This window comes from Arachis duranensis, chromosome 3, assembly GCF_000817695.3.
Source record: "Arachis duranensis cultivar V14167 chromosome 3, aradu.V14167.gnm2.J7QH, whole genome shotgun sequence".
In the NCBI taxonomy this organism is placed as follows: domain Eukaryota; kingdom Viridiplantae; phylum Streptophyta; class Magnoliopsida; order Fabales; family Fabaceae; genus Arachis; species Arachis duranensis.
In genome coordinates, this window is record NC_029774.3 from 128,328,121 (window position 1) to 128,354,657 (window position 26,537).

The 26,537-nt window shown below is 36.5% G+C and overlaps 5 protein-coding genes across 7 annotated transcripts; 2 read left to right on the plus strand and 3 right to left on the minus strand.

Annotated features, from left to right (window-relative positions):
• Positions 1 to 2,196: 2,196 nt before the first annotated feature.
• LOC107481893 (uncharacterized GPI-anchored protein At4g28100) lies at positions 2,197 to 4,247 on the minus strand. The gene is made up of 2 exons (XM_016102244.3): positions 3,228 to 4,247; positions 2,197 to 2,753 (listed from the first exon to the last, which is right to left on the minus strand). Exons 1-2 carry the CDS (start codon positions 3,786 to 3,788, stop codon positions 2,397 to 2,399), a joined length of 918 nt encoding a protein of 305 aa, XP_015957730.1. The 5' UTR covers positions 3,789 to 4,247; the 3' UTR covers positions 2,197 to 2,396.
• Positions 4,248 to 5,662: 1,415 nt separating this feature from the next.
• Positions 5,663 to 9,737, minus strand: LOC107481891 (mitogen-activated protein kinase 9). 2 transcript variants are annotated; one of them, XM_052259005.1, is made up of 11 exons: positions 9,194 to 9,737; positions 8,623 to 9,031; positions 8,400 to 8,527; positions 8,256 to 8,315; positions 7,972 to 8,121; positions 7,700 to 7,855; positions 7,460 to 7,597; positions 7,297 to 7,370; positions 6,669 to 6,761; positions 6,232 to 6,451; positions 5,663 to 6,007 (listed from the first exon to the last, which is right to left on the minus strand). In XM_052259005.1, the coding sequence occupies exons 1-11, from the start codon at positions 9,506 to 9,508 to the stop codon at positions 5,933 to 5,935; spliced, it is 1,818 nt and encodes a 605-aa protein (XP_052114965.1). In that variant the 5' UTR covers positions 9,509 to 9,737; the 3' UTR covers positions 5,663 to 5,932. The 2 variants fall into 2 exon arrangements, with proteins under 2 accessions (XP_052114965.1, XP_052114966.1); XM_052259006.1 differs by lacking the exons at positions 8,256 to 8,315; positions 8,400 to 8,527 and having other exon boundaries at positions 7,972 to 8,075.
• A 1,992-nt stretch (positions 9,738 to 11,729) lies between these two features.
• Positions 11,730 to 12,689, plus strand: LOC107481890 (peptidyl-prolyl cis-trans isomerase FKBP17-2, chloroplastic). Its single transcript, XM_016102241.3, has 2 exons — positions 11,730 to 12,154; positions 12,232 to 12,689. The coding sequence occupies exons 1-2, from the start codon at positions 11,769 to 11,771 to the stop codon at positions 12,575 to 12,577; spliced, it is 732 nt and encodes a 243-aa protein (XP_015957727.1). The 5' UTR covers positions 11,730 to 11,768; the 3' UTR covers positions 12,578 to 12,689.
• Positions 12,690 to 14,227: 1,538 nt separating this feature from the next.
• On the plus strand, positions 14,228 to 16,754 carry LOC107481889 (uncharacterized). Of its 2 annotated transcripts, none has more exons than XM_016102239.2 (10): positions 14,228 to 14,396; positions 14,476 to 14,545; positions 14,619 to 14,686; positions 14,768 to 14,829; positions 14,902 to 14,983; positions 15,066 to 15,299; positions 15,519 to 15,647; positions 15,730 to 15,791; positions 15,868 to 15,984; positions 16,445 to 16,754. In XM_016102239.2, exons 1-10 carry the CDS (start codon positions 14,346 to 14,348, stop codon positions 16,491 to 16,493), a joined length of 924 nt encoding a protein of 307 aa, XP_015957725.1. In that variant the 5' UTR covers positions 14,228 to 14,345; the 3' UTR covers positions 16,494 to 16,754. The 2 variants fall into 2 exon arrangements, with proteins under 2 accessions (XP_015957725.1, XP_015957726.1); XM_016102240.3 differs by having other exon boundaries at positions 16,451 to 16,754.
• Positions 16,755 to 16,884: 130 nt separating this feature from the next.
• Positions 16,885 to 22,723, minus strand: LOC107481888 (golgin candidate 2). Its single transcript, XM_016102238.3, has 10 exons — positions 22,430 to 22,723; positions 21,145 to 22,242; positions 20,782 to 20,892; positions 20,534 to 20,593; positions 19,999 to 20,056; positions 19,354 to 19,406; positions 19,019 to 19,108; positions 18,118 to 18,243; positions 17,806 to 17,853; positions 16,885 to 17,721 (listed from the first exon to the last, which is right to left on the minus strand). The coding sequence occupies exons 1-10, from the start codon at positions 22,481 to 22,483 to the stop codon at positions 17,344 to 17,346; spliced, it is 2,076 nt and encodes a 691-aa protein (XP_015957724.1). The 5' UTR covers positions 22,484 to 22,723; the 3' UTR covers positions 16,885 to 17,343.
• Between the last annotated feature and the right edge of the window lie 3,814 nt (positions 22,724 to 26,537).

A 26,537-nucleotide genomic window follows, 5' to 3' on the forward strand; every position in this document is an offset into this window, starting at 1 on the left:
AATGTAAGTTTGAGGTTAACTTTGACACAGATATCAATTTAAAATCAAAAGAAGGAATGTATAAAACATTTTTGAGAAAAAAATTTTTAGAGAATGTGATTGTGCCAATGATGGTGCTAACAGTTTTGGTTCCATTTGGCAATATCACATTGATTGGATCAATATTTTGAAAACTTGCAAAATCTTTTAAGTCAAAAGTCACATGATCTGTTGCACCGGAATCAATGATCCATAGTGCAGATTTTGGAGTGATAATGCTCATAATTCTCGCATTAAAATGTAATGCAATGGTTTTACCTGGAGTGGAAGTGTGAATGGAATTAGTCAAAATTTGATTTGCATTATGAGGTTGTTGCTGCACACTTTTGTCTTTGATCAACTCTAACAAGGCAAATCTTTACTTTGGAGTGAATCCAGATCTTGATATTCCAATGTTCTCTTGGAGACAATTGAGCTGGAATTGTTTGTCACTGAGTATATCATCATGCCCCTCAGTGATCACGTGATTGATGGTGGTGTTATGTTGCTGCCATTGGTAGAAGTGGGAGGAGTACCCATGCTTCTTATAGCATACATCTTCTGTGTGGCCTTGCTTGTTGCAATGAGAGCAAGCCAATGTAGCTCCACGACCTCTGCAATGGGAGGATCTGTTTGCCATGTTTGCCATTTTGAGAAATCAATGAATCACAGAGTAATAGGGATTCAGATCTTCTTCCTTCCAACTCGTTGATCGGAACAGCTATGTTCACCAAGAAAGAATCTTGCGAAATAGCCTCTCATCAAACTCTATTGGATGAGTTTGAAGGAAGAGGTAAGAATGGGGGAAAGAAAATGTCGAAAGAAAAATTAGGGATAGAAAGAGAATGGCAAAATTGGATTGATCTCAATTCACAACTTTTTCTTTTTTTTTGATTCACAGCTTGGTTGCTCTCCACACTCACCACACCATGAAGAAAATCTCATGCCCTAAGCTGTTCAAGCTGTGATGTTGATGGTTTGATGAATCAGAAAGGGATTAAGAGAGGGAGAGAGATAGGTTCTTCTCATTGTTGGAGAGAATGAAAAATCCCCCCTTAGAAAATATTTGTTGAGTTATTACACCTTATATACTATGTACTTTTTTTATGTACTCTCACTAAAAAATAATTACAATGGTAAACCTATTATTGATAAAAAAAATAATCTAGGTAACAGAAACTAAAAAAAATATAAAAAAAATTATTTAAGGGTGAAAGATTACACTCTACCTTTTAAAGTGAAAATTCAAAATTTAATAGATCCAAATTTAATTAATTATCATTAATGAGTAATTATTTAAATTAATTTTTTTTAAAATATAAAATTAATAATTATTAACTATAATTATTTAAAATTAACTGATTAAAAATTATTTACCTATACTTTAAAAATAACTACATTTTATTTCTACCACGTAAAAAGTTGTTTAAAGGATCGAATGTTATCAGATGAACGTATAATTAAACTTGATTAAATATCATTATAACAACGTAGAATTGTTTTACAACTGCAATAAGTGTTATATAAGGAACGAAACCCAAACTTATCCCCATTGCTAATGGGAAGGGTATCATTTTCAACTTTCATGGCGAAGAAGGCCTTTCTTTTTGGATGTGGCATGTTGAAGGTTGTGCGGGGAAACCAATTCCTTTATGGTGTATGCACAACTTAACCGTTGACTAATCTTGTTTTGAATTTTCATTGGCCGGGAGATGCTAAATCTTGTTTTGAATCCTGGATCTCTATTAAAATGGTAAGGACTTGAAGGAGGTTTGGATCTTTTGTGATAGTATTGTGCATATGGAAGAAAATACATAATATAATATTTAAAAGCGAGACAACTAATTTGGAAGAGATGATGGAACAAGTCATGCTGATAAAGATCAATGGCAAAGGGAGAAGCTTGAGAAGAGACAATTCAGAGAGGAGGTGCATCTTAATGTTGCAAGTGTGAGGAGTGTTCGAAGTTAGTCTCACATCAAAGAAAGTAAAGGAAGAGTGAGAAGTTTATAAGATGAGAGACTCATCAACTTATTACTTTAAGATTTTGAGTTGGATGTAGTATCTTATCAATCTTTAGGTGTGTAATAGTGATGATGACGATGATGTTGCATTCTTTAATTTAACCCTTCCACAAGTGATGAATAGAATAAAAATTGGCCATGAAGAAGGAAACACAATATTTAAAATAATGCCAGCGCAACAAGTGACGCTACATCCAAATTTTGTCCCTCCAAATCCGGGCATTGGTCACTATTACCACATGGCAATACATGTCCCACCCCATGATTTTTGTATCAAACACATGCATCAACCAAAAACAGACATTCAAATTTACAAAGTTGCCATGTTGGAGATCTATTTTATTTGTTTTTGAATTAGGTGTATAATAAAATGACAATGACGTGCTGCATACCAAGTAGCGTTATCAAATAAACAAGTAACAAAGAAAGGAGGGTTGGGGCTTGCAGGATGGCTGACGAGGAAGTATCAGACATCTCGGAAGAATCGACGGCGAGAGGCTTTCCTTCGCTGTTCAGAGTGCAGGATTGAGGGTCGGATCCGTCAGCATTAAGCATCAAAGCCCGAAGAACCGCGGAAACTGTGTGAATGTATGCTGTCGTGTTCTTGGCCAGAAGCCATGTCAACCCCATGAGCTCACAATCTTTGTTGTGGATCTTGGTGGTCCTGTTCTCTGATGCTTTGCTTGAATTTGAAGAAGCCTTCTTTTTAAGCTGTGTAGAAACAATTAATACTTCATATTAGACTACCAAACATTAAAATTAGTAAATTGCACTTACACATTGGTTGGTGTAACATTCACTCACTTGGACAAATAATCAAAATTGCATGCACTACTGTTATAAAAAAAGATTCGGCTTTCTTTGTTTTCTTTCAGAAAACTAAATGGAGGCTTGACGTTTTTGCAGTGTCACATTATGCTATGATTATTTTATTTTATTTTTATTTGTTAGCAACAACAAGAATCAAATGCAACATCCATATTAATAAAAAAACATAACAATAGGATTCTGAAGAATACATAGATATTTATGTTTTGAGCATGAAATGAAAACCAAGTGCAAGGGAATCACGGCACATGCGACAAGATCTGTGCAAGTAGTAGTTGGAAATGTGAATTGTGTCAGGAAATAGTTGAATAATTGAGAGTAATTGCAAGTGGACAGGCTAAGAAAAAGAACGCTTACAGAGTAGAGGGTATGCAAGCAGTTGGAGCATGAAGAAAGAGGCGGGAAAGCAGTTGGAGTGAGACAATGATTCTCTAAGTTCAAGTTTTGGAGGGTGTGAAAACTTTGATGAGGGCAGGTGAAGGGGTGCAGCCTGATCCCGCAGTAGCAGTAGACAACATCGCAGGTGTCGTTGGGTTGCATCAGCTGGATTCCCCTGTCTTTGAGGGCCTTACCTAAACCAGCAACACACGTTTCCGAGTCATCCGGCAACAAGGGCATGTCATATGAATATGATGAAGCAGCATCAGCATCAGCATCAGCAGCAGCATGCTTCATTGCCGTTGAGGAGTAGGCAGAGTAAAGCCAGGCAGCCAACACGGGGCAGCACCTGCTGCGGTCCAGGCTGGATCCGCAGGCATTCTTGATCCCTTGGTAGTGCTCGTCGGAGAGCCTCAGAGAGCACCCCTCAACGTTTTCCTCTTCGGGGAATGCGGGTATTGTTGCTGTTGATGCATCGCTTATCACATAGCATGGAACCACAGCGCACAGCAACAACACAAGGGCAAGTCTCTTCTTCATACTATTGAAGAGATGCTGGGGTTTATCAGAGTTTGGCACTATGATATTGCTACCTCATTTTCTTGCTTTGATTATTAATTACCCCTCTCTTATTCCTTGCTGTGTTTAAACTCCTATGCCTAACCATCTCATCACATCTGTGGAATTTTTAATGAGTGGACAGAATGGGAAGACAATTATATCAATTATTTGACAATACTACACTGCACTACACTACACTACACTACAAAGTTATTCTTCTATCTTTACTCACCTAATATGATGGATGGACCCAGGTTTATGAGTTTAGTCTACGCTGATAAGAATTCCTCCTGAACTTTGACACAGATTTATCTACCCAAACCCGAAGGCCAAATAAATTGGTCTTGTCAATTGTCATGCAACAAAATTTTGGCTTCGGGATCATGTCACGTGCCCTCATTACGGATTTTAGCCTATAGTAAATAAATAAAGTGATCATTGATTCTATTTAACAAGGGTATTCCGGATGTACAAAGTTCAGCAACGTAACTGCGTCGAAAATTTGAAAAATCCCAAGTAATCCTTGTAATAGAATTCATGGAGTAGTTTGAATGGCTCTCTGTGTTTACCAAGCAGGTTAATCACTTGTATTAGTTATAACTATACTTTATATGAGAAAGTGTTTTGACTTTTGACCGTTAATCCCAACAAGTGGCAAAAAAGAAAAAAAAAAAAGAAGCGCCAGCTGTTGCCACTATATCATTTTCCTTATCTAACACCCTTAATTAGGCCTTCGTGGTAGTGGCTGTCATGTGAACCCGGTCCCTTTAGTACTGCCCTGCATCAAGAGTGGATATGAACAAACAGCAGAATGCAACTGAAGCTTTAGTTAAAGTAATAAATCCGGTGCCTTTTAATATATTGCATTCGGATTAATTTGAAAAGGTCAAGTAGTAAATGAAAATCTTTAAATATTGTGTGTAATATGAATGAGGGACACAAATTTAGTACACGCCTCAACTTTGGCTAACTGATAAGTATAAAAAGTTATTTGAGTCACGAATGTATTCTTTGAATATAAGCCATTGGATATATATTCACTCAATCTAATAATCAATCTTACACCATAAGTTGGTAACATGTCACTAGTATAAGATTGATCATTAGAATGAGTGAATATGCTTATATTCAAAAAGCGCATTGGTAAGCCAAATAACTTCTAATACTTAGCGGTCAGCCAAAGTTGAGGCATGTATTGAATTTGTGACCGTGAATGAGTTTGTGATGTTATAATACTTAAGATTAAAAGATGCTCAATCTATTTGACAAAAAAAAGGCAGAATTATGCGAGAGTCAGGTCTCATTGCACTTGATGATTGCATGCTCCCTTCCAACTTCCTGGGAAGGCCTTGAAGCAGGTAAGCCCGTCACCAATATACCCTTCTTCAAATTGGTTACTTGGTTTTTTGTGGAATGGCAAATCGGTACATTCATGGATACCCATCTCCCATAACACGGTTTGATCATTTTGATGCAAATGCGGTTGTGGCTCATCTAATTTTACTCATTTTTGTTCATTTAGCAAAACATCTCTACATTTAAGGTGTTGTCCTTCTTTCCATTCAATCACTTTGTAGCTTAATAAATTCTGTATGCGAGCAAGAATGAAGGTGAACGATATTCCAATGATCTTATTTGTAATTCTGATTTCTTACTCACTCTATATCTGCCACTGCACCCTCCCATTAGTATGGTTGGAAAAATTAACAGATTACAGTGAACCATTATTCGCCCTCCCCTTTCTTGATTCATGTATGATCTATAGAGATCTCATTTGCATTATTCCATGTTATGTAGTTAGTTCGTGCATTTTATAAAGGTATATTGCAGTAAGTTTTCAACAAGTCTTCACCTTTCTCGAACATCAATGTTTTGTATATTGTATCTGGAACCTAACCTTACAAGACATGCGAAGCCAATTGAGGGGCAGGTTTTGCTAATGTTACAAGAAAGAAACTAACATAACTAGAACTGCCCATTCCCGAAGTTTTATAATAAATCATGGATAGTACACAATGCATTTTCATACATGTATAAATACTCCACTACAGATCAGTAGTAGTAATTCACATCGCTTGTTTTCGAGATCACAACACAAGTTGACGGGGAAGGAAGATGCCTATCTAAACATTTATAGCAGCAACTTTCTCTGTCAATCCATCTACCATATCCTCATTGACCTCGGCGATTGGTTCCTCCTAAAGCAAAACAAATACATTCAACACAAGCGCTAGAGAAATGTATTTCATCGAGTACAATTTTGAATGCAAATATTAGAGATCATCTAACTGTGCATGCTTACAACCATGGAATAAGCCAGACAAACCAAAAGAAAAGGGCAGAAAAGTAGTTTTTTTTTTTTTATCTGGAACAGAAAAGTGGTTGAAGAATCATATTGCGCATGCAAGGATATTGTTAGTACCTCTGGTTCTTTACTTGGTTTCTCATAACTCCTTGAACCGCTAATGCTGGCACTTTTCAAGAGGCAACGTGTGCTGTTGTTTGGCTTTGAGGGCCCATTTTCTGCATTGGTGTTTCCAGCAGCATCAGACTCTCGAGGATTAGACAAATTTGAACCGCTGGGTCTTTCATCATTTTTGTTTTTCTCATCCTTTGGAACACAAACTCGCTCTCTGGAAAACGTTGAATAGCAATAGTCAATACACATAACATAGAAAACACCAGAGGAAAAAGGAACACAAGCATTTCTGCCAACCAGATTTTATCTTTAAACAAACATATCTGGATTAAAATTATATAAGGACAACAAAATAGAATTAAATCTGGAAGAGAACTAGATAAAAAGGCTGCACGCTGCCAAGCTCCCCCAGATGTTTAACCAACACTTGCCTGGGTAAGGAGGCATGCTGTCTCTGCAATGGAGTGCTTCGCTCACCCTTGCCATAATGTTCCTCAAGATGTGCAAACTGTCGCTTGAACCGATCAACCCCACTATGCAACAAAATAATATAGAATTACTAACTAAAAACTAAAGCATGTAATGCTTGAAATTTCAAAGAACCCTCATTACATATTAGCTCCTAGATGACTTGAATCACAGAAAATTAACCATCGTAATTTCATAGGAATAAAAAAATCTAACTAATATAAGGATAAACATCAGCAAGAATAGATACTACCAAGGGATTATGATGATACTAGTGTAACAAATAAAACAAGTATGTTGGTGTTTTGCTACTGGAGGATCTAGTTCTAAATAGAACTTTTTGGGATTCCAGAAAAAAAAGTCCCAGCATTCCAGCAAAATATCAGTGCAACAATAATAAGTGTGTACAAGGGCTCCTGATCGTAGCTATAAATTACTATGAATTGTGAGAAGTATACAATAGCAGTTGAGTTAATACATTATATTTCAGTAATGAAAGACCGTGCCTTGTGAAAAGAACAGACAGGCTGTCCATGCCTGTCTGATTTTGATATATGCATCAAGCAATCAATAAACTATTTAGCATATCGGCACATCTACCTTGGATACATGAAGCTGGTTTGTTCTCCTCCACGAAGATATTCCTGGAGCATCTGGGGATGATACTCCAAAATCTGTTTGCTTCAATAGTATAATTAGTTACTATCACAATAAAGAAGCAACAATAAATAGAAGCAAGAGTGACTGAAATGCATAGTTGTACCTCTCGATAAATCAACTCTCTAACATCATCTTTGGTCAATTTCCTTCTCTCAAACTCAAACTCAAGTTTTGAAATGGGTTGAGTGGATGGCTCACGATCCACATTTGACAAGCCTCGAAAATAAGGATCGGCTAAAGCCTGCAATCACAAGCATCACAGAGGTATTGAAATCTTTCCCTTGGTGATTACCAATAAAATTTCACATTTGTAACTATATAGATAATGGAAATGGAAAATAACATCTTCAGCTGTTGGACGATCTTTAGGATCAAATGCAAGTAAGCGCTCCAGTAATCGAAGAGCCAATGGATCTGAAGTTGGAAATTTTTGAGATAACGGAACTCGTTGCTTCTTTCGCATGCCACTAAGATATCTTCTAGCTTTCTCATTTCGAATCTGTGAAATTAGGATTAACAATGATATTCCCAAAGACAGAAGGAACAGTCAAATTTAGTGATATGATTGCGGCATGTCATATGGTTGGATATCAAACTAGACTTTGAAAAGCTAACCCTTGCAATGGACTCAGGTGGAGGACTGCCAAGCAAATCGGTCATGAGATCCAATTGGTGCACCACATTTTTACCCGGAAACAATGGCTTTCCATTGAGCATTTCTGCAAATATGCATCCAATGCTCCAGATATCAATTGCAGGGGTATACTGCACAACACAAGGATTAAAAATTTACATTTACATTTACATAGATATTCCATTCCATTACTTTTAAGCAAACTCATCTTGTTGTATCTTGCAGAAGCAACCCAGAGGTATTGTCAAAGTAGAGAGAAGCTTACTTTAGAGAAAAAAGAACCACATAATTCAGGTGCCCGGTACCACCGAGTTGCAACATAGTCCTTAGTAAGAGTAAGTAAATTAAGTCAGCAAGAGGTTGGTAAACAAGTAACAGATTGACATGGCATGCACAATAGTACACTTACAGTCCAGAATATAGCTGATGGAGCATCATTAAAAGAAACTCGAGCAAGTCCAAAATCACATATCTTTAGTTTGCAATCAGCATTGGCAAGAATATTTTTGGGCTTTAAGTCACGATGAAAAACATTTGCTGAGAGATAAACAGTGTATATATATATATATATATGAGTATAAATGCGATGGCAGTATGAACTAATTATAAGAAATTAAAAAACCTAATAATACCTGTATGTATATATTTGAGGCCTCGAAGAAGTTGGTACAAGAAAAATTGGTGATGCTCAGGTGTAAGATCATCATTTGCCTTGATTACTTGATGAAGGTCAGATTCCATCAACTCAAAGACAACGTAGATATCCTTGAACTCTCGACGGGAAGGAGGAAGCATAATATGTTTAATTTCTACTATATCAGGATGGCGAAGCAAGCGCAGGAGCTTAATTTCTCTTAGGATTCTTGTAGCATCCGATACATGTTCAAAAACATCATTGATTTTCTTGATTGCAACTTTTTCCCCGGTATGAGTGTCGAGGGCAGAGCCCACGACGCCATAACTTCCTTTCCCGATGACTTCGTGGATTTGGTATCGGCTTGCCTCTCCATACTCAGTGAAAAACTCAGCTTCTGCAGAACCCTGTTTGATAAGCAGAAAATCCATTAGGGTCTAGGGTCTAGGGAAGGGGACAACAGTACACACTGGCAATGCCAATGCCAATGCTGTGATCGGGAATGACAATTACAATTACAATTAAAATTACAATTACAATCTCGAGAAGAAAGGTTTGAGATCTGGGACCTTTTTGTGGGGATCCATGGAAGAATGTTTGAAGAAGATCTGGGTAGGGACTTTGAGGGGCTTCAATCCAGAGATATCAAAGTCATCGTCAATGGTGAGTTCAGTTTCTTGATTGCTAGTGGGAATAGAGGCCAATTGTGCCCGCAAATCTCTCACCAACAACACATCGCTCCTATTATTATTATTATTGTTATTATTATTATTATTATTATTATCGATAATAATACGATCGTCCCCTTTAATAGCTGAAGAAGCACGTCTTTGGAATAAGCGTCGAATCCCTTCCACGAGCGTTCCACCACCACCACCACCCATCCTGTCTACTTCGCTTACAGTACTCTTTTTATGTATTCGCCTTCGACTCTCTGCCACTCCAATCCACCATTTCTCCTTCTCTCTCTTACTTGGATTCTTTTTTGCGATGCGGAGAATCCAGGCACTCAGCAGAATCAGAGAGAGGTAGGTCAAATTCTTATTAGTAAGGGGAGGGGAATTTAGTCAATTTACCAAGTTCTAAATGTCAAGTGGTAGTAGTTATCCGTGTTAGATAATTGTTGCTTCCCTAATACTGCTTGCTACTTGATTGATGGAATAATTTATTTATTTATTTATTTAAGGATGTTGATTATTGTAACGTCAAGTGCGAATGAGCTGTTGCCATATGGGTCAGTGATCGCACTTCTCTCCCGTTTTGTCATTGCTAATTTAATTTATTTTTTTACGCGGTTGACAGGTACGTGCTAATGATGTTGTGATGCTTCTTTTTTCCTTTCTTTCCCACATGATTTCTTGTCTACCTTTATACTTTTCTTTTTTTTTCTTTTAAAATTTTAATGTATATTAACTAGGCATCTATCAGCTCACGAAGCATGAGGTGTCGCTTCCGTCATTTCTCAGTTTGGCGTTCCTAACATATGAGTATTGGACTCTCGCCCTATTGCAGTTTTAGTGACCTACTGGTGGCCATGATGCAGGAGGTGGCAGCTGCAACTAGCTTCAGTGCCATACCCTCATTTTGGCGGGGATCACCGAGGTGTTGGCGAATTATTAGTTTTTCATTCAGAGTATGTGTCAATAAGTAAAGTACATGATTTGGCTCCCATTTTAGATTTCCCGTTGCATGTTCAGTGACTCAGCACGAGTTGAAGGTTATGGTTAAGTATGCTTCTGTTTTTTTTGGGACGCTGGTATGCTTCTTTATTTTCTTGATAAGGGTGGGGAATAATTCTGGTCAGTGATCACTCGAACATATAACGTGAATTGTTGTACTTGAGTTTGTTAGTTCCCTTTGCAGTCTGTAACTTTTACCGGTCTGCTTTTAAGCTCGGGACTTTATTATTAGGTATAATTATGGTTGAAGTTTTCCAGTTTAGTAACTACTCTTACCAATTTGACCTGAATAAGTCAAATTTGATTAAAGTTGTGTTACATATATGACAAGTGTTACCAATTCGTGCATGCAATTATAAGTTTATAAATTTTAGGTACTAAGGAAGTTGGCACAAACAAACAACAAAAAAGAAGAGGAGGAGAGAGAGAGAAGAAAATAAAAAACCTCATCAAAATGAAATTTCATCTTATTGGTGTACATTGTACTACCGGTAATATATATCTGTGTAGTTTCTGTGAAACTTAAATTGCCAAGTTTAATTATCCATTAAAGCATTTTATCAAAAAAGTATCCTTTAAAGCAATCATAGTGGGAAAAAAATAAGTGACTTCACAAATTATCACGGTGAATGATTTATTAAATTTCTACTATTTTGAAATCAATTTCTCTTAAATTATCTTAAAACATAATGACTTTATCATACAAATTACAAACAAGTTGCAGGTTGTTGGCCAATATGTAGCTTTGCCTGGCCTCTTCTATTTATTTTTTAGCATATTTAAACTAAGTTTGTCACGCATGAAGTCCAAATAGTAGAAAGAGAGATCTTTTATTTGCAACACACAACATTTTATTTGCTAATTAGTCTGATCTATACTTATCCTTATAGTTAACTATTAAAACTCAATACAAAATAAAATTTGAATTATAAAACATGTCAATTTTGTTGCTTTTGAGATTTTTTGAGCTACCACTTAAAACAGAGTCAAGGCCTTAAGACTCTGTTTGAAAGAAATATTGAAACTAAGTGACTAAGATTAAATTAAATTTCTATATTATGTTGGTATAAAATATATTGAATGAAATTATAATTAATATTATGTTTAATTTAAAATAAATTTAAAAATTGTGGCTAAATTTAGAATTTAAAAAGTTAAATGAAGGTATTTTTAAAAATAAATATTATTAAAGTTTTAGTCTCCATTTTTTAAATTTTATTATTCTGTGTCTCTACTTTATATTTATGAAAGTACTCAAAAAACTGGAATTTTGGAGAGAGTGACTCAAATTTTAGTTCAATATCCGACATCAAATACAATATTAATCTCATGGTCTCATCTCAGTTTTACCCTTAACCAAATGCTACCTAAGAAAAGGATAAGGTGGGACCAGACCAAATTTGTGATATTTGTATGAAGCAACCTAATTGTGTTTGAGCCATACACCTATAATCTAAACACATACATGGCTACCTTCTTTAACTTCCCACCGGTCTTCTCTGCCCTTCCCTCCAGAACTCATCACCATATCCACTCATCACAAACACCACCGCCACCTCCACCACCTCAGTCCTCCAGCACAACTGGTAATGACAACCAGGAAATACTGCAAGTCTCTACCAAATCACAACAACAGAAGTCTATCAAACCCACTAAGATTGAATCCACAGATTGGATAGCTACTTCCCTCACAAGACGATTTGGTCTCGGAGCTGGCCTTGCTTGGGTTGGCTTTCTTGCTTTTGGGGTCATCTCTGAACAGATTAAGACTCGCTTTGAGGTTTCTCAGCAGCAGGCCAACACAAGGACCGTTGACAAAGAACAAGAGGTGCTCCTTCCCAATGGCATAAGGTTAGGTTGCTTCTTCAATCACATTGTATCTTTTCTTAGTCATATTCATTTTCTGAATGATACTTGTCTCTGGTCAGGTACACGGAATTGAAAGTTGGAGGTGGAGCTTCACCAAAACCAGGGGATCTAGTTGTGATTGACATAGTGGGAAGAGTGGAAGACAGTGGACAAGTGTTTGTGGACACAACAGAGAAGAAGCCACTGGCACTGGTGATGGGGTCAAGGCCATATAGCAAGGGAGTGTGTGAAGGCATAGAATATGTGCTAAGAACAATGAAGGCAGGTGGTAAGAGGAGAGTGATCGTGCCTCCTTCACTAGGGTTTGGAGAAAGTGGTGCTGATTTTGGCACTACTGAGATACCTCCACTTGCAACACTTGATTACATTGTTGAAGTTGAAAGAGTCTCCATTGCACCTGCTTAATAAATATATTACTCTTGTACTACTTCCACCTTCTGTTATGTATATCAAATGATTGCAATTTGAGTCAATGTATACCAATTTTTTGTCCAAATACAGAATTTAAGAATAACAACTCCAAAATGTATTTACTTTATTTTTACTTCACTTGGATGATGTACGAGTTTCCAACTTTTCATAGTGTGTTTTACTTTTATACATAGTTATTAAAATCGAATTGGATAGGTCGATTTGATTGAAAAACTGATAAATTAGACCTAATATCAGTCTAATCCAAGATTAGAACCACTTAAAATTGAGAATCGGTCCAAATCAATAAAAATTGATCAAATTTTGTGAAAATTAGACCGGATCAAACCGCTCTGTTGCAGTTGAAAATAAATCTACGACGCACCAACGTTTTTGCAAGTCCACCGTACTCCATGTACTCCAACGATGCCAAGTGTCAAGGTTGATGAGTTTTGGAAAATTTTTCAAAATGTCTCGCATTCCAATTTCCAACCCTTTGCCCTAAGAATGCAACAAGGATTATTGATCATCCAAACTGCAATGCTTCTTTACTAATATATATATAAATTATAATTAGCAATTTTTTATTTTATTTATATTCAATTTATTTTAATTTTAAAATTATTTATTTTTAAATTAATTATATTTTATTAACAATAAATTTTAATTAAATGCATACAAATTAAAAAAATAAACAAAAAAATTATTAATCACAATTTTTTTTTCATGAACGACCCACCGATTGAACCAATCACTTAATAATTTAGTAATTTGATCGGTTCGATCAGATTACAACTATGCTTTGATATGGTTATTCTTATTCAATTATATTTTAGAAAATTTATTAAGTAATAAGTTTAAAAAATCAGTTACACAATTTAAATTCTACAAATTATTTTGACTAATTTTTCGTTATTTCATCATTTATTTTAGTTTGACAACTATTAAAGAAAAAAATAAATTTCTTTTCAATAATATTTTCTTATATAGCTTTTTTATATTTACTCTAATAAAAATTTTAATAAGAGATAATATTGACTCACCTCAAACAATTTAATTTCAACTTAAAAAGCATACAAATTATTATTAAATTAATGAAACTTATTAGAATACTGTATTAAATTATAGAATATCAACCTATATTTTATTACGTAGATTTTCTTCTAATGTGTATAGTTGAGAAATTGTTACGTATTTTATTAGTTAAAATTAATTTTTATGATTAAAAGAATTGTTATGAAAGAATCTTAAATAGATAACTAAATCACAAGTATCAATATCTTTCGAGTTCTGTTAGAAACTAATGAAATATTTGTATAATATATATAGTGGATTGTATGAATTATAAAATAAATATCACTCATAATATTCAGAATAAGCATTTGAGTACTAGAAATAATAAATATCTCATGTTATAAAACTACTCATTCCAAAAATTTAAATTAATTTTGACGAATCTAAAACTTTGATACTATGTCATGATACCACTCATATTAAATACTTATACTAATAAATATTTTATTGGCTCCTTATACTTCCTCCTAACTTTATACAAAAAGTCTCATAATAAAATTTTAAATGAATTTATAAATAAAAGAAATTATTTTCTGACTAATGTGGTTTAATTTGTGTGGGTTGTTTTGGTCTTTTGGCAAAGATTAGAAGAATAACATGGTGTCCGAAGGTGAACCACATAACAGTATCCGATTATGAATTGAGCGCAGTGCAGACTGCAGAGCGACAGGCAACAGGCAGCTTAGCTATGGGAACTGTGATTGACTCTCACTTCTTGGCTCTCACTGCCATCCTCACTGTATTTCTTCTCTCTCTACATGCATGCTGCTCATTTTCTTCAACAACATATTCAAGATATTCATTTCGCTTTTTTGTAGATTGGGTATCAGTTTGTGTTTTTCATCATCACTGCCCTCCTCAAATTTGACAAAGTTACTGATTTTGCCGGTATAATTCATTCACACTTCTCCTTCATTCTTCCTCCTTCCGTCTTCTTCACCCTTTTTTTTTTCCTTTGAAGGAAGTACCAATTTCATAATAATTGCTGTGTTGACCCTCCTGCTCAAGGGATCATGGTATTTTCGACAGGTACCTATGCCAATTACATTCTATTTCCATCTCCTTTCTCTTTTGTATCGTCGCTCGCTTATTCAAACGCTACCTTCACAGATAATCCTCTCTTTCTTTGTTGTATTATGGGGTCTTCGCCTCGGCCTTTTTCTCTTATTCAGGTAACCCTACAAATAATTTATATTAATACAGTAAAGTACCATTCTCTAACTTGTGATTACCCCCGTCGTCAGGATTCTGAAGTGGGGAGAGGATCGACGCTTTGACGAAATGCGGAATAATTTGGGAAAATTGGCCATATTCTGGACATTTCAGGTTTGGAAGAATGTATCTACCTTGCATATGCAAGTTGGGAGTTTGTGTTTGTGTTTGTTTGATTTAATTTCAACTATTGCAGGCTGTGTGGGTGTGGACAGTGAGTTTACCAGTTACAGTGGTTAATGCAAGCAACCGAAATCCTTTCATACAGCCTCAGGATGTGATAGGATGGATTTTGTGGGCTGTGGGTTTTATACTTGAAGGTACAGCGGATCATCAGAAGCTGCGCTTTAAACAGTCTCCAGAAAATAGACGCAAGTGGTGCAATTCTGGTCTCTGGAAATATTCTCGCCATCCAAACTACTTTGGTGAGGTTAGTCCTTTCATCTTATTGATTTCAATCAAACTTTGAAAAGTCCATGTTTATGTTTACTCTACTACATGATTATGTTATCTTCTTCTTTCTGTGATTAATATTGCTTGCATCTTTGGTTAGAAATTCAAATTAATATTGCTCTGTAGCTTATTATATTCTTCTTTTATTTAAACCTCTAGTCAAGAATTAATGGAGCTTCATGAATACTTAACTCAGATGTTGCTTTGGTGGGGAATTTTTGTGGCATCCACACCAATACTGAAGGGAGCAGAATGGTTGGTAATCATTGGACCAATATTTCTCACTTTGTTGCTTCTTTTTGTCAGTGGCATTCCAATGCTTGAGGTTTGTTCTTACCGAATTTGGTCAAAACTACGCTGCCACCTTTTTTTGCCTTTGTCGATGATTAATTGCATAATGGAAGCAGGATTCAGCAGATAAGAAGTTTGGAAATGTAGATGGATACAGGATATACAAACGGAGGACTAGGTTTGTTTCACCTCCTCAATGTTATTTAATTCAGTGTATTGTTGAGAGATAACACTAAGCCAATTCAATGTTTCAGCCCTTTAATCCCGTTGCCACCACCAATCTATGGAAACTTGCCCTTGTGGTTCAAAACAACTTTCCTCTTTGAATTACCACTCTACAGTCGTAATCTTCCACAAGAAGGACTAGACTGGTGAGCAGCAATTCTAATTCCACTTGCATGACACTTTGTGCAAAAATCTATTCTGCGATGGTAGGATTCCTGAGCGTGGGTATGTCATACTTATGTTGAGTAATATTCAGGATTGTGTTCCTGATGTATCATGTAGTGTCTAATGAAAAAGTTCGAAAAGAGTTATTGACATTTGTAACTAGGATATTATTCAAGAGCACTAGATTATGCTCGAAACTAGATGATATTTTCTAAGCTTGTTTGTTATTGCATGCAAAAGCCTTAAACATAACAACTCTGAGACCTGAGAGCCAGTCTTCTAACTATTAACTTTGTTGAGAACCTTGCATGGCTACATTGTCTTCTGATGCGGACTTGTTTACAAGTTTCACTTTCTGTTGGCTCTGAATGAATGATTTGCAAAGGCTTTATAGTTAGTGTCAATGATAAGTGTTACTAAACTATTTACTGTCTTTGTAAGGTGTAGAACAAGCAGCGGGGAAAGCAGCAATGCTCAGAAAATTGACTAGCACTTGCTTCTATCAACTCATGCGATTCTTTTGTTGGTATGCATTGTAATGATACACCATACCAATAACCAAGGTTGTAGTTGCCATCTTCGGGTTTGTTCTCATAGGTTCTTCTCTTTTATTCTTTTTCTCGCCTTTTAATTTGGATATTTACACTACACGCAATATGAGGTGCGTAAAGCGCACCGCAACTATTTCATCTTGTTATATTGCAGTTACATTCTGTTTGATGCAAATCGATAATCAAAAGTATATTTATCACATGGCATTGCCATCTCTTTCAACTTACTATACATTATAGCGAAGCCGCAGTTTTATTCGAATTATTAATGTACACGCGTCATACCATCATACGAATAGGAAATGATAAAAACAAAACGGGTGAAAAAAATAGCCTACAAATTCTGTTGAATTGAGATAATATTAAAGTTAGCAATGGTATCAACTTACGAGTTGCACAATCAAGCCTCTCCAAACATACTAGGGGGGCAGAGGGCTAATTCTGTGACCACATCTTCTGCTGCACTGTACATTAAAAAAATGATAAAAGAAAATTCCCCATATTAAGGTCACAACCACCACCAACTCCACTCATGGTTACCGGAATTGAAGATTCAAGGCCTATTCGCCCATCTTTTCCAACACATGCCAGGACATAGCGGTCTGGAGCAATGCTTCATTGGTGTATTAAATTTCATGGCCATAGTGATACTGACCTACTGTAACATTCATTACACGTCCATTGTGAGTGCTTGATGTAGTATAGGGTAAAATCAAAGAATATATTCCAGGTGACCAATACCAGAAGACCTCCTAAAAGCTGATGTAAATAAGTAAAGATATAACATGACTATCCCCCAGTGCTATTAATATTATCCAATGAGATCACAGCGCCCGACCTAGCCTCATTGGATGGCCCTGAACCTGAATGTGACATCAGGATATATATCACCCAGAAATGAAGGCAAACAAGGTAAACCAGTGCCCATAATTTTGCAGTCGAGTTCCTTCTCAAAAAGACTGCACCCGTGACAAATATATAATCTAATTGTTGAAGCAGCGAGCCCAATTGTTTCTTGCCAGAATGAATTCTGGCTTTTAAGATTGGCTTCAGCTTTGAATTGGAGAGCTCCCAAATTCCTGATTCTAAGTCACCAGATGAGGAAGCAGAATTCATATCTGGTGCACCTGATGCTGACATATTCTCATCTAGCAACCTTGACACTGCCTGCAAATTTTTATTCATAAAATTGTAACTCAAGTAGATGACCATTTCCAAGAATTAGAACCATGGCCTCAGCAGAAAGAATACCTCAATTCTGAATACGAGACTTGCCTTCTCAGAGGAGAGTGACTCAACCTGTTGACAAGAAGAATTTGTTTGAATGTAAAGTGGTCCGGAACAAGCAAGTTTATGAAGTCCTAACAAGGTATTTGAATGAAAATATCCAAAAATTAATACTTTTCTATTCATTTTTAATAAGCTGAATTCTAAGAACCAGGTAAGGAGGGTTCTGTTGACTACCAATTGGATAAACTCGGACTGGTTAGTCAAGTTTTGTTTGGAGACAGGGAGTCATGAGTAATTGTAAAAATATTACAGCCAAATGTACAAGAGATGCACCTTGGCTTGTTTCTGTATTAAATGATCAGTCATCTGTTGAAGCCTACGCTTGAGCTCAACTTCAACTTCTGTTGGTTCTTCTATCTCCTTCCTTGTCATTTCAATGTCAGCTTCCAGCTTCCGCGCCTATGACGTACAAAAGTATATCGAATATGCAGATGAAATTATTCCACGGCAAAAACGAAGCCTAATATAAATACGAAATATGAAAACTTACATTTCAAATTTAAATGAAATCTTAACAAAATACTGCAATTCGTTAGAAGTAAAAAACTCCAAAATGTTCCATAAAAGTAGGAACTTTGTAAGGGGTGAGCCCTTGTAACTCTGTTAAATATGACAATTTTCCTCACATCTCAATTATTGTTAAGCACGCATTTCAGTCCATGCAAAGTAAAATTTGAACCCCATATGGGTAAACACCTTTTCTCCAATAATGAAACATGACTTGGTTAAATTTTAAAAGCAAGAACAAAGACACTTTAAAAAAATCCAAGACGTAGAATACCACTCTTAACAAAGCTTTTTCCCATTAGGTGGGGTCGACTATATAAATCTAGAATGCGACAATGCTTTTACATTAGTTGTCGCAAACCTAAGACAACTCTATACGGATCCAACAACGTCATTGCGTTGTGGTCATGCATAGGAATGCAACAAAGTTTTACGTCGGTTGTCGCAAGCCTAACACAACCTTTCTTGTTTTTCCGGGCTTGGGAGAGACTATGTAAACATAGGCTCAGTTAAGATATAGATACCACAAACTAGAGGAAATGGGATATATAGAAGACTATTCAAGAACAGATACTATAAATAATGAAACATACAGCATTTGAAAGACAAAAGCTCTTCAAGGGGGAAAAATCAAAATATAGATCAGTTGAAAAGTTCCAAAGCTTACCTTTTCTTGTAATTGTGTAACTTTATCACCAATTATAGAGTGCTCTGCCTCAAGAATTTCTCTTTCAAACTCAACTCCTTTTGAAGACATCTACAACATCAGCATAATTAAACAGATTCAGGAATCAGTATAAATGTTAAACAACTGTCAAGACTCAAGGCTATCCAACTAAAAGCCAGTGGCTATAACAATTTTAAAGAAAAATATGATAGGATTAGGGTCAATAGAAATAAAATAACAGAGACTCCCTCTCAAGACACCCATGCTCAGGAAAAGTAAACAAAAGTAATCGAAATATTTACGCACCCAAATCAGAAAATAATAGCATAACTTACTTGATTTTGTGAAGCTACAGCTTGATGAAGATTGCTCGTGCTCCTTTTGAGCTCTACAAAAGTTTAAAGCATCATGAACCTATTAGTAGACCAGCTCATTTCAACATAATTTGACTAAGCTAGGAGCCTAACAAATCAGAGTGCAACCATGTGTAAAAAATTTAATCTTTTACTGACCATGCCTTGCAAATAGAAATCCAGTATCAATACATATTCTATATCAACCATACTCCTAGGCAAGGTTAAAGAACAATCTACTTGAAGACATGAAGGGCCTGTATCGTATAGTAGCCTAGCATAACTTTGCTTCACACCTAAATGAAGTCCTTTGATTGCATACTAACCACCTATTCTGTCCAAAGCATTTAGTACTTTTGAATAGTGAATATTCACCAGTCTCTTGATAATAGAATATGCCCAAAGTAATATGTATATGATATTCAATAAGCTTGAAATTAACCTTAGGCCTAAATTAATCTTTTGCAAACCTTACTAAAAATTCTTATAATCTTCAAGATTTTAATAAATGTTCAAAGCAGGGTACAAAACTTTGGTAGTCAATAAGTCCAGTGAAAAACACTAGTATATGTTGTAAGGAAATAATGTATCACATAATGAGTTGATGAATTTGCAAAGGGGCAGTACCTTCATGAACCGACTCTTTAAATGCAATTTGCTGTCTTAGTTCAGCCACTTGTTTAACCTGGTCCAAAACGTTTAGTAGTTAATACCCATTCAGCATTGTTGCCCAGTGATAAGAATTACTCGGGGATAAAAATCATATATGAATTCAAGCAAAGGACACGTTTAGTTGATTAAATTCCAAAACAACATTCTCATTCTAATTCTAAAATCAGTTACACTTGCAGCCACATCATCTTCAGGAATTGGACTAATCAACTTCATTTGGCTTTATATTTCCAGTCCAACTAACAACTTGGGAAATTTTCTAAACCCTGTAAGAGGGTATAAGATCCTAGGATATTTGGCTCTTAGCAGCTTTCATACACAATATTAATACTCAAATCAAAATATTAGTACTCAAATAAAAATCCTTGTGATAATTAGCAGCAGGTCTGATTTTAATCACAAATTTACACATTTTATCAATACTAGCTACAAAGCTTATAATTCTGCGGATAATATTTGGTGGTGGAAAGTGATCTAAATTTAAACACACCTCTACTTCAAGGTTCCACTGCACTGCTGCAAGGGATTTCGCAAGATCAGCATTAGCAGTCTGCAACAATGCAACCAGTCCAAACTTTATCAACAATAAGCTTACCTAGATATCTGTGGAGCTTAAACATCATTATAAATTATTTACCAAAGGTGTAGCCAGTTATACTTATACATCATATGAACATTACCATTTCCAATTGATATGAATAAAATGGCTTAATCCTTAAACTAATTAAATTAACATGCCTCGAGTTTAGCTAATCGTGCAAGAACTTCCATTCTGGTATTATTATGTTTCTGCTTTTCTAACTCAGCAGCTTCCATTGTTTCCATCATGCTGGTCTGAAGCTGTGAAGCCTGAATGAAGGAAAAATGAGTTTTAGACAAATAAGCAATACAAATAAAAACACTACCAGCAATCGGTCATCTAGTTATCTTTAAATCAATTTTAAGCTCATTAGAAGAAATTCCTATACTGAATCTGGAAAAGTCAATTTATTTCTCCTGTCGTAGCACCAAGAATACCAAGCAGGAGAAACTACAATAATTTTGCCAAGATTTGACAGTAATAATAATAAAGAACAATTTTAATAACTGTGGTAAGATTACCTCCTGTGCTTGTTGTTTTGCTCGCTCCTCTAGTATTTTCTCTATACTTTGCTTCTCCCCCTCTAATTTGGCCACCATATTCTCGAGTTCCTTGATGGTATTCATTGCTTTAGCTTCGGCTTTCTCAGCAAGGATCCTCTCCCTCTTCTTTCTCCGTTCCTCCCTCTCGCGTTCACTTTCAGAATCAGATGTTGAGTCAGAATCTGTATCTGAATCAGAACTCCCATCATCACTTGCCATGGAAGAACCCCTTTGCAAATGATCAGATGTTGGATGTCCCAAGACTACTTGAGGCCCATCCCTTTCTTTTATTGCACTTCTCAATTGACCTTGAGCAACATCTCCAGCAATCTTACCTTTGTCCACCTCAGGTATTGTTTCTGCATCCACTTTGTCATTGGCCTGCAAAGATTGTGGCTGAGAAAGGCTCCTATAACTAAAACCATGATGATTCTGTTCATTTTCCTTGTCATCTGTCTCCACCGCAACCTTATTGACAGTGTCCTTATTACTAGTATATTCTTGTCCTCTCATCCACTTATTATCAGTCTCAGATTCCACATTGGAATGCCTCTCTGATGAACCAGATGAGGTAGACTCCTTCCCATCATCACTAACTTTCCCACTCGGTTTAACTTGTTTAACAGAGTCCAGCCTCTGCAAAGAACTTGAAGCACCATTAACACTTTTTGGGTTCCTCTTGACATCTGAAACCGATAACCCCGACGACAAACTCTTGTGCTTCCTATTATTTTTGGTCAAAGAACGAGGCGAAGGTACCCCATTACCCTGGCTGCTCCCAGGAGCCGTAGGCTGAGTTGGAGAGCTGAGGAGTTCGGTCCAATCACCATCAGTGAGTGCAGGGTTAGGATTAGGTTTGGACGAGGGCTTAGCTGCGTTAAGTGGAGCTGGCTTGCTAAAATTGGGATCACTCCGCAGCTTTCCACGGTAGTCGTTGTTCTCCAGTGGTTTCTTCTTCAACTGATCCTTGAGAGACACGGAACCCCCTGATTTGGCAGGAGCAACGTCAATGGCACTGGGTTCATCGAGTTCAAGCCTCTCGTTCTTGCGAAGAGATTCAGCAGCTTGCTGGTCGATCTGAACCGCCCGTTACGAAATTCCCAAAAATGCAATAGAGGAAAAAAAGATTATAAACATGCTGTTAAATCAAATTAACATGTAGACATTGCTATTCCCTAGATTTGGATAATTAATTGACCATGACAAAGAATTCAAAAAATGTAGCAAAATGAGAAGGCATCATTGTTGGAATAGTATAATTTGCCTGATGGAGAATGTTCTCGGCGACTTTGAGCTTGGAGGAGATCCAATTGGCCATTGAGTTGGCTTCTAAGTTTGAGCTGCTGCTAATTCTGCGTCTGTCGAAAGAAGAGAGAATAAGCGCGTGAACCGACAAAGGAAACGGTTAAGAGCCCAAATTGGTGCATGATTAGCGTAACGCGGGATTTTGAGCACGTTCTGGGGATTGCATAAGAGAAGAGTATACGTTGGTTGATTATGTGAGAGGAAGAGAGAGATGATGATGTATGGTAAAGAAGACGAAGAAGAAGGAGGAAGAGGATGGCACAAAGAAACATGTTTCACAACTTTGGGCCTAATAAATTTGAGTGAGGCACACAGCTTCGTTTGGGTCCTACAGACACTGAGCGTTACCCAATCATCTTTCACCCGACAACGACCGAACAGCGACCTTGATGGGCTTCAATTTGGGTTTGTTATTCATAAGGCTCAAAATATGGTTGTAATCCAACTCAATTCCATTCGACATCAAACGGCCCAAGCTATACCGTTCAAGAGGTACCAATGCGCTTCTTTGACCACAAACCTCAACAAATAATCAAGATTGGGAATGGTTCAATTCTTCCTCTATAAAAATTAAAAATAGTACAAAGAAATCGTTACAAGTTAGTACAAGGTGCTTTTGTGGGACGTCTTCCAGTTTTTTTTAAGTAAAAGCTCAACACAGCATGCATAGTTAAATAAACACCACAATTCTATTTAAACAAATAAAATTAACACAACAGATAACTAAAAATTCTCATGTCATCTTTGACATTACTATCAACAACAAAAGAATCAACACCTGTCCACTCGTTAACGCTAGTCACGGTCATGTTGATGACCTCATCAACACCTTTGCTTCTTTTGCTTTTATTCTCAAAGATTCTCATGTTTCTTTTTAACCAAATGTTTCAAATGATGGCACAAAAGCACCTTAGCCGCTTCTTTCGATCCTCCGGACTTCTCAATTTCTCTGTCCAACTTAAAAAATGCTCTTTTATCGACCTCGGATAAGACCATTGACGGTAAAATCCTGCTATCCAAGCACTCCACACATGCCAAGTAGTAAAAGCACAGCCTAGAAAGAAGTGATGTACATATTCCAACACGTTATTACAGAAAACACAGACACTATCTTCCGGATGAATAATTTCAAACGGACTTAGCCTCTCCTTTGTATTCACCCTACCGATCACAACAAACCAAACAAATAGCTCTACCCTTTGTGGTACCAAACCTTTTCAAATGGTCTTCGTGAAACTGTAATGGGTCACCTCCTCTGACAGCATTTCTTCCAGTAGCACCTGCACAAATGAGTTAGTTGAGAAGACACCTTGCCTATCATATTTCCATACCACTCTATGTTCTCGGTTCTTTTCTAATTTCACAGATCTCAACGCCTCATGTAATTGACCCAGGATTTCCAACTCTCATTGGAAAAGCTCTCGCCTCCATTGGAAGTTCTAAATCAACTCTAGTCCATTCCAAAACCCGCAATCCCCAATAACAGATCCACATTGGTTTGAAATAGAAAAAAGCCTTGAGAACTGATCCTTCAGAGATCCACACAGTAACCATACATCCTCTCAAAATCGTGTTCGTCTCCCATCACCAATCTCCATAAATAAACCTGTAACCATTTTAACCCTTATACGTTGATTCGTGATTGGTAGCTGGCAAATATCCTTCCATATGGCTCCTCTAGTAGGTAGCACTTGATATGACAAGAGCTCATTGGGATTCAAACCATTACACGAGTATACGACCTTCTTCCACAAGGGGCACTCTTCCTTTGCAAACCGCCACCACCACTTAAACAATAGTGTTGTGTTACGGAGCATAGCATCGCCCACTCCCAACCCGCCTAATTTCTTAGGAGCCTGCACCACTTCCCATTTTACCAATGCTATACCATTTCTACCATCCTCTTTATTCCACAGGAATCTCCTTTGCAAGGATATAGTTTCTCAACAATAGCCTTCGACATCTTGAACAAGCTCAAATAATATACTGACAGACTATTTAAGACTGATTTAATGAGCACCAACTTTCTAGATTTGGTTAGCACCTTAACTTTCTACAGACTGAGTTTCTCCTCCACTTTGTCTATAATAGACTTCCAGGTCTTCACCAACCTCGAATTTACTCCTAAAAAGATTCTAAGGTATTTAACTGTAAGGGTGTCCCCCTTACAACCCAACAAGTTGCACATGCGCTAGACCCACTGTTCATCACAGTTAATTGGAATCAAACTGAACTTGTCAAAATTAATCCTAAATCCTGACATCAGCTCAAAACATCGCAAAAAGTCGCTTGTAATTCTTAATAGTCTCCTCTACAGATGGAATAATATCATCAGTAAATTATAGGTGGAACAATTTTATACTATCTGTTCCAACCAACAACAGTAATATAAAAAGTGTACTTTTTTATTGTACAATCATATAATTTGTAAGTAAAATAAAAATATACGAGTAAAAGCTTTTTATGAGATATTAAACTTGACAAGATAAATGAGAAAAAAAAAACAAAGGATTCACTTTGGAAAAAAAAAATCCTTTTGCCATATAATTTGTCTCTATTTTTTCAATTGAGTGATGATTGCATTTTTTTCCCTAAATATTCGGAAAAATATCGATATTCTCTCTAATATTTTTTCGTCTTATTATTTATTTTCTGAATGTAATTATTTTGTGTATATTTAAATTTAAAACTAACTCTAGATGACTGTGAGCTCTTTGATCTTAAAGTGACTGGTAGGAAATATACTTGGTATAGAGCAGTTCAGGCTAGCAGGGACTTGGCTAAAAGGTTGGATAGAGCTCTAGTTAATGAGGCGTGGATGTCAATGTTTCCTGAGGGTTATTCTGAAATTCTTAGCAGGCTTCATTCTGATCATTGTCCTATTTTAGTTCGTTGTCATGGTAGCCCCAGAGTGAAAGGTTCTCGTCCTTTTAGGTTCCAAGCTGCGTGGGCAACACATCCTTCTTATAAACATGTTATTAGTAAGGCTTGGAATCAAGAGTTTGGAGGCGTTACTGAAAGGCTTAAGATGGTTCAACAGGCTTCTTTGGACTTCAACTCAAAGATTTTTGGAAATATTTTTGTGCGAAAAAATAAGCTGGAATATCAGATTGATCAGATTCAACGGCGTTTGGAGGTTACCGATGTGTTATCTCTGAGAATTAAAGAAGCTGAACTGAGGGAAGATTATAATAGGCTTTTATTGCAAGAGGAACTTTTTTGGTACCAGAAATCTAGAGAGCAGTGGGTCAAGTATGGGGATAGAAACACTAAATTCTTTCATCTTCAGACTTTGGTGCGTAGAAACCATAATAGAGTACATGGATTATATGTTAGAGATGGATCTTGGTCTACTAATCCAGATATTCTCCAGGAAGAAGCCCTCTCTTTTTACAAGAATCTCTTTGGTACAACGGAAGAGGTTGAGGTTGATTGTTAAGGGGATGTTCTGATGTCCACTCTAAGCACTGAGGCTTGTGCTAGGTTAATTGACCCTGTCTCTTTTGCGGAAGTCAAGTCAGCAGTATTCAGTATGAGCCCTTTTAAGGCTCCTGGTCCAGATGGCTTTCAAGCTTATTTTTTTAAAGAATATTGGGAGATAGTAGGCACTGAGATTTAGAATATTGTCCGGAGCGCTTTTTTGGGAGAGTTCTTAAATCCTAGCATCATGGAAACTCTGATTGTGCTTATTCCTAAAATTGATAATCCTACCTTTATGAAGGATTTCAGGCCTATTAGCTTGTGTAATGTGGTTTATAAAATTATCACCAAAGTATTGACTAACCGACTTCGGCCTTTTCTTCCAGATATTGTTAGTCCTTTACAAGGAGGTTTTATTCCGGGTCGTGGTGCTCCTGATAATATTATTGTGGCACAAGAAATTTTGAATTTCATGAAGCACACAAAATCCAAGAAAGGTACTCTTGCTTTTAAAATTGATCTTGAAAAAGCGTATGATAGGGTGGATTGGAGGTTTTTGGAGAGTACTCTCATTGCTTTTGGTTTTCCTATCATCACTATTAATTTGATTATGAATTGTGTCCGTGCATCATCTCTTTCTATTATGT

What these genes read in the sequence shown, in the direction of transcription:
- LOC107481890 (XM_016102241.3), top strand. Translation starts at nt 11,769, where the DNA reads ATGGCTACCTTCTTTAACTTCCCACCGGTCTTCTCTGCCCTTCCCTCC. An exon ending in CTCCTTCCCAATGGCATAAG is followed by an intron (nt 12,155 to 12,231) that starts GTTAGGTTGCTT and finishes GTCTCTGGTCAG; the next exon opens with GTACACGGAATTGAAAGTTG.
- LOC107481888 (XM_016102238.3), bottom strand. Translation starts at nt 22,483, where the DNA reads ATGGCCAATTGGATCTCCTCCAAGCTCAAAGTCGCCGAGAACATTCTC. An exon ending in TAAAGAGTCGGTTCATGAAG is followed by an intron (nt 19,407 to 19,998) that starts GTACTGCCCCTT and finishes AAACTTTTGTAG; the next exon opens with AGCTCAAAAGGAGCACGAGC. An exon ending in TAATACAGAAACAAGCCAAG is followed by an intron (nt 17,854 to 18,117) that starts GTGCATCTCTTG and finishes TCTTGTCAACAG; the next exon opens with GTTGAGTCACTCTCCTCTGA.
- LOC107481889 (XM_016102239.2), top strand. Translation starts at nt 14,346, where the DNA reads ATGGGAACTGTGATTGACTCTCACTTCTTGGCTCTCACTGCCATCCTC. An exon ending in ATATACAAACGGAGGACTAG is followed by an intron (nt 15,792 to 15,867) that starts GTTTGTTTCACC and finishes TCAATGTTTCAG; the next exon opens with CCCTTTAATCCCGTTGCCAC. An exon ending in CCACAAGAAGGACTAGACTG is followed by an intron (nt 15,985 to 16,444) that starts GTGAGCAGCAAT and finishes TGTCTTTGTAAG; the next exon opens with GTGTAGAACAAGCAGCGGGG.
- LOC107481891 (XM_052259005.1), bottom strand. Translation starts at nt 9,508, where the DNA reads ATGGGTGGTGGTGGTGGTGGAACGCTCGTGGAAGGGATTCGACGCTTA. An exon ending in CATCAGCTATATTCTGGACT is followed by an intron (nt 8,316 to 8,399) that starts GTAAGTGTACTA and finishes ACTCTTACTAAG; the next exon opens with GACTATGTTGCAACTCGGTG. An exon ending in AACCAAGTAAAGAACCAGAG is followed by an intron (nt 6,008 to 6,231) that starts GTACTAACAATA and finishes GTTTTGCTTTAG; the next exon opens with GAGGAACCAATCGCCGAGGT.
- LOC107481893 (XM_016102244.3), bottom strand. Translation starts at nt 3,788, where the DNA reads ATGAAGAAGAGACTTGCCCTTGTGTTGTTGCTGTGCGCTGTGGTTCCA. An exon ending in GCTTGCATACCCTCTACTCT is followed by an intron (nt 2,754 to 3,227) that starts GTAAGCGTTCTT and finishes GTTTCTACACAG; the next exon opens with CTTAAAAAGAAGGCTTCTTC.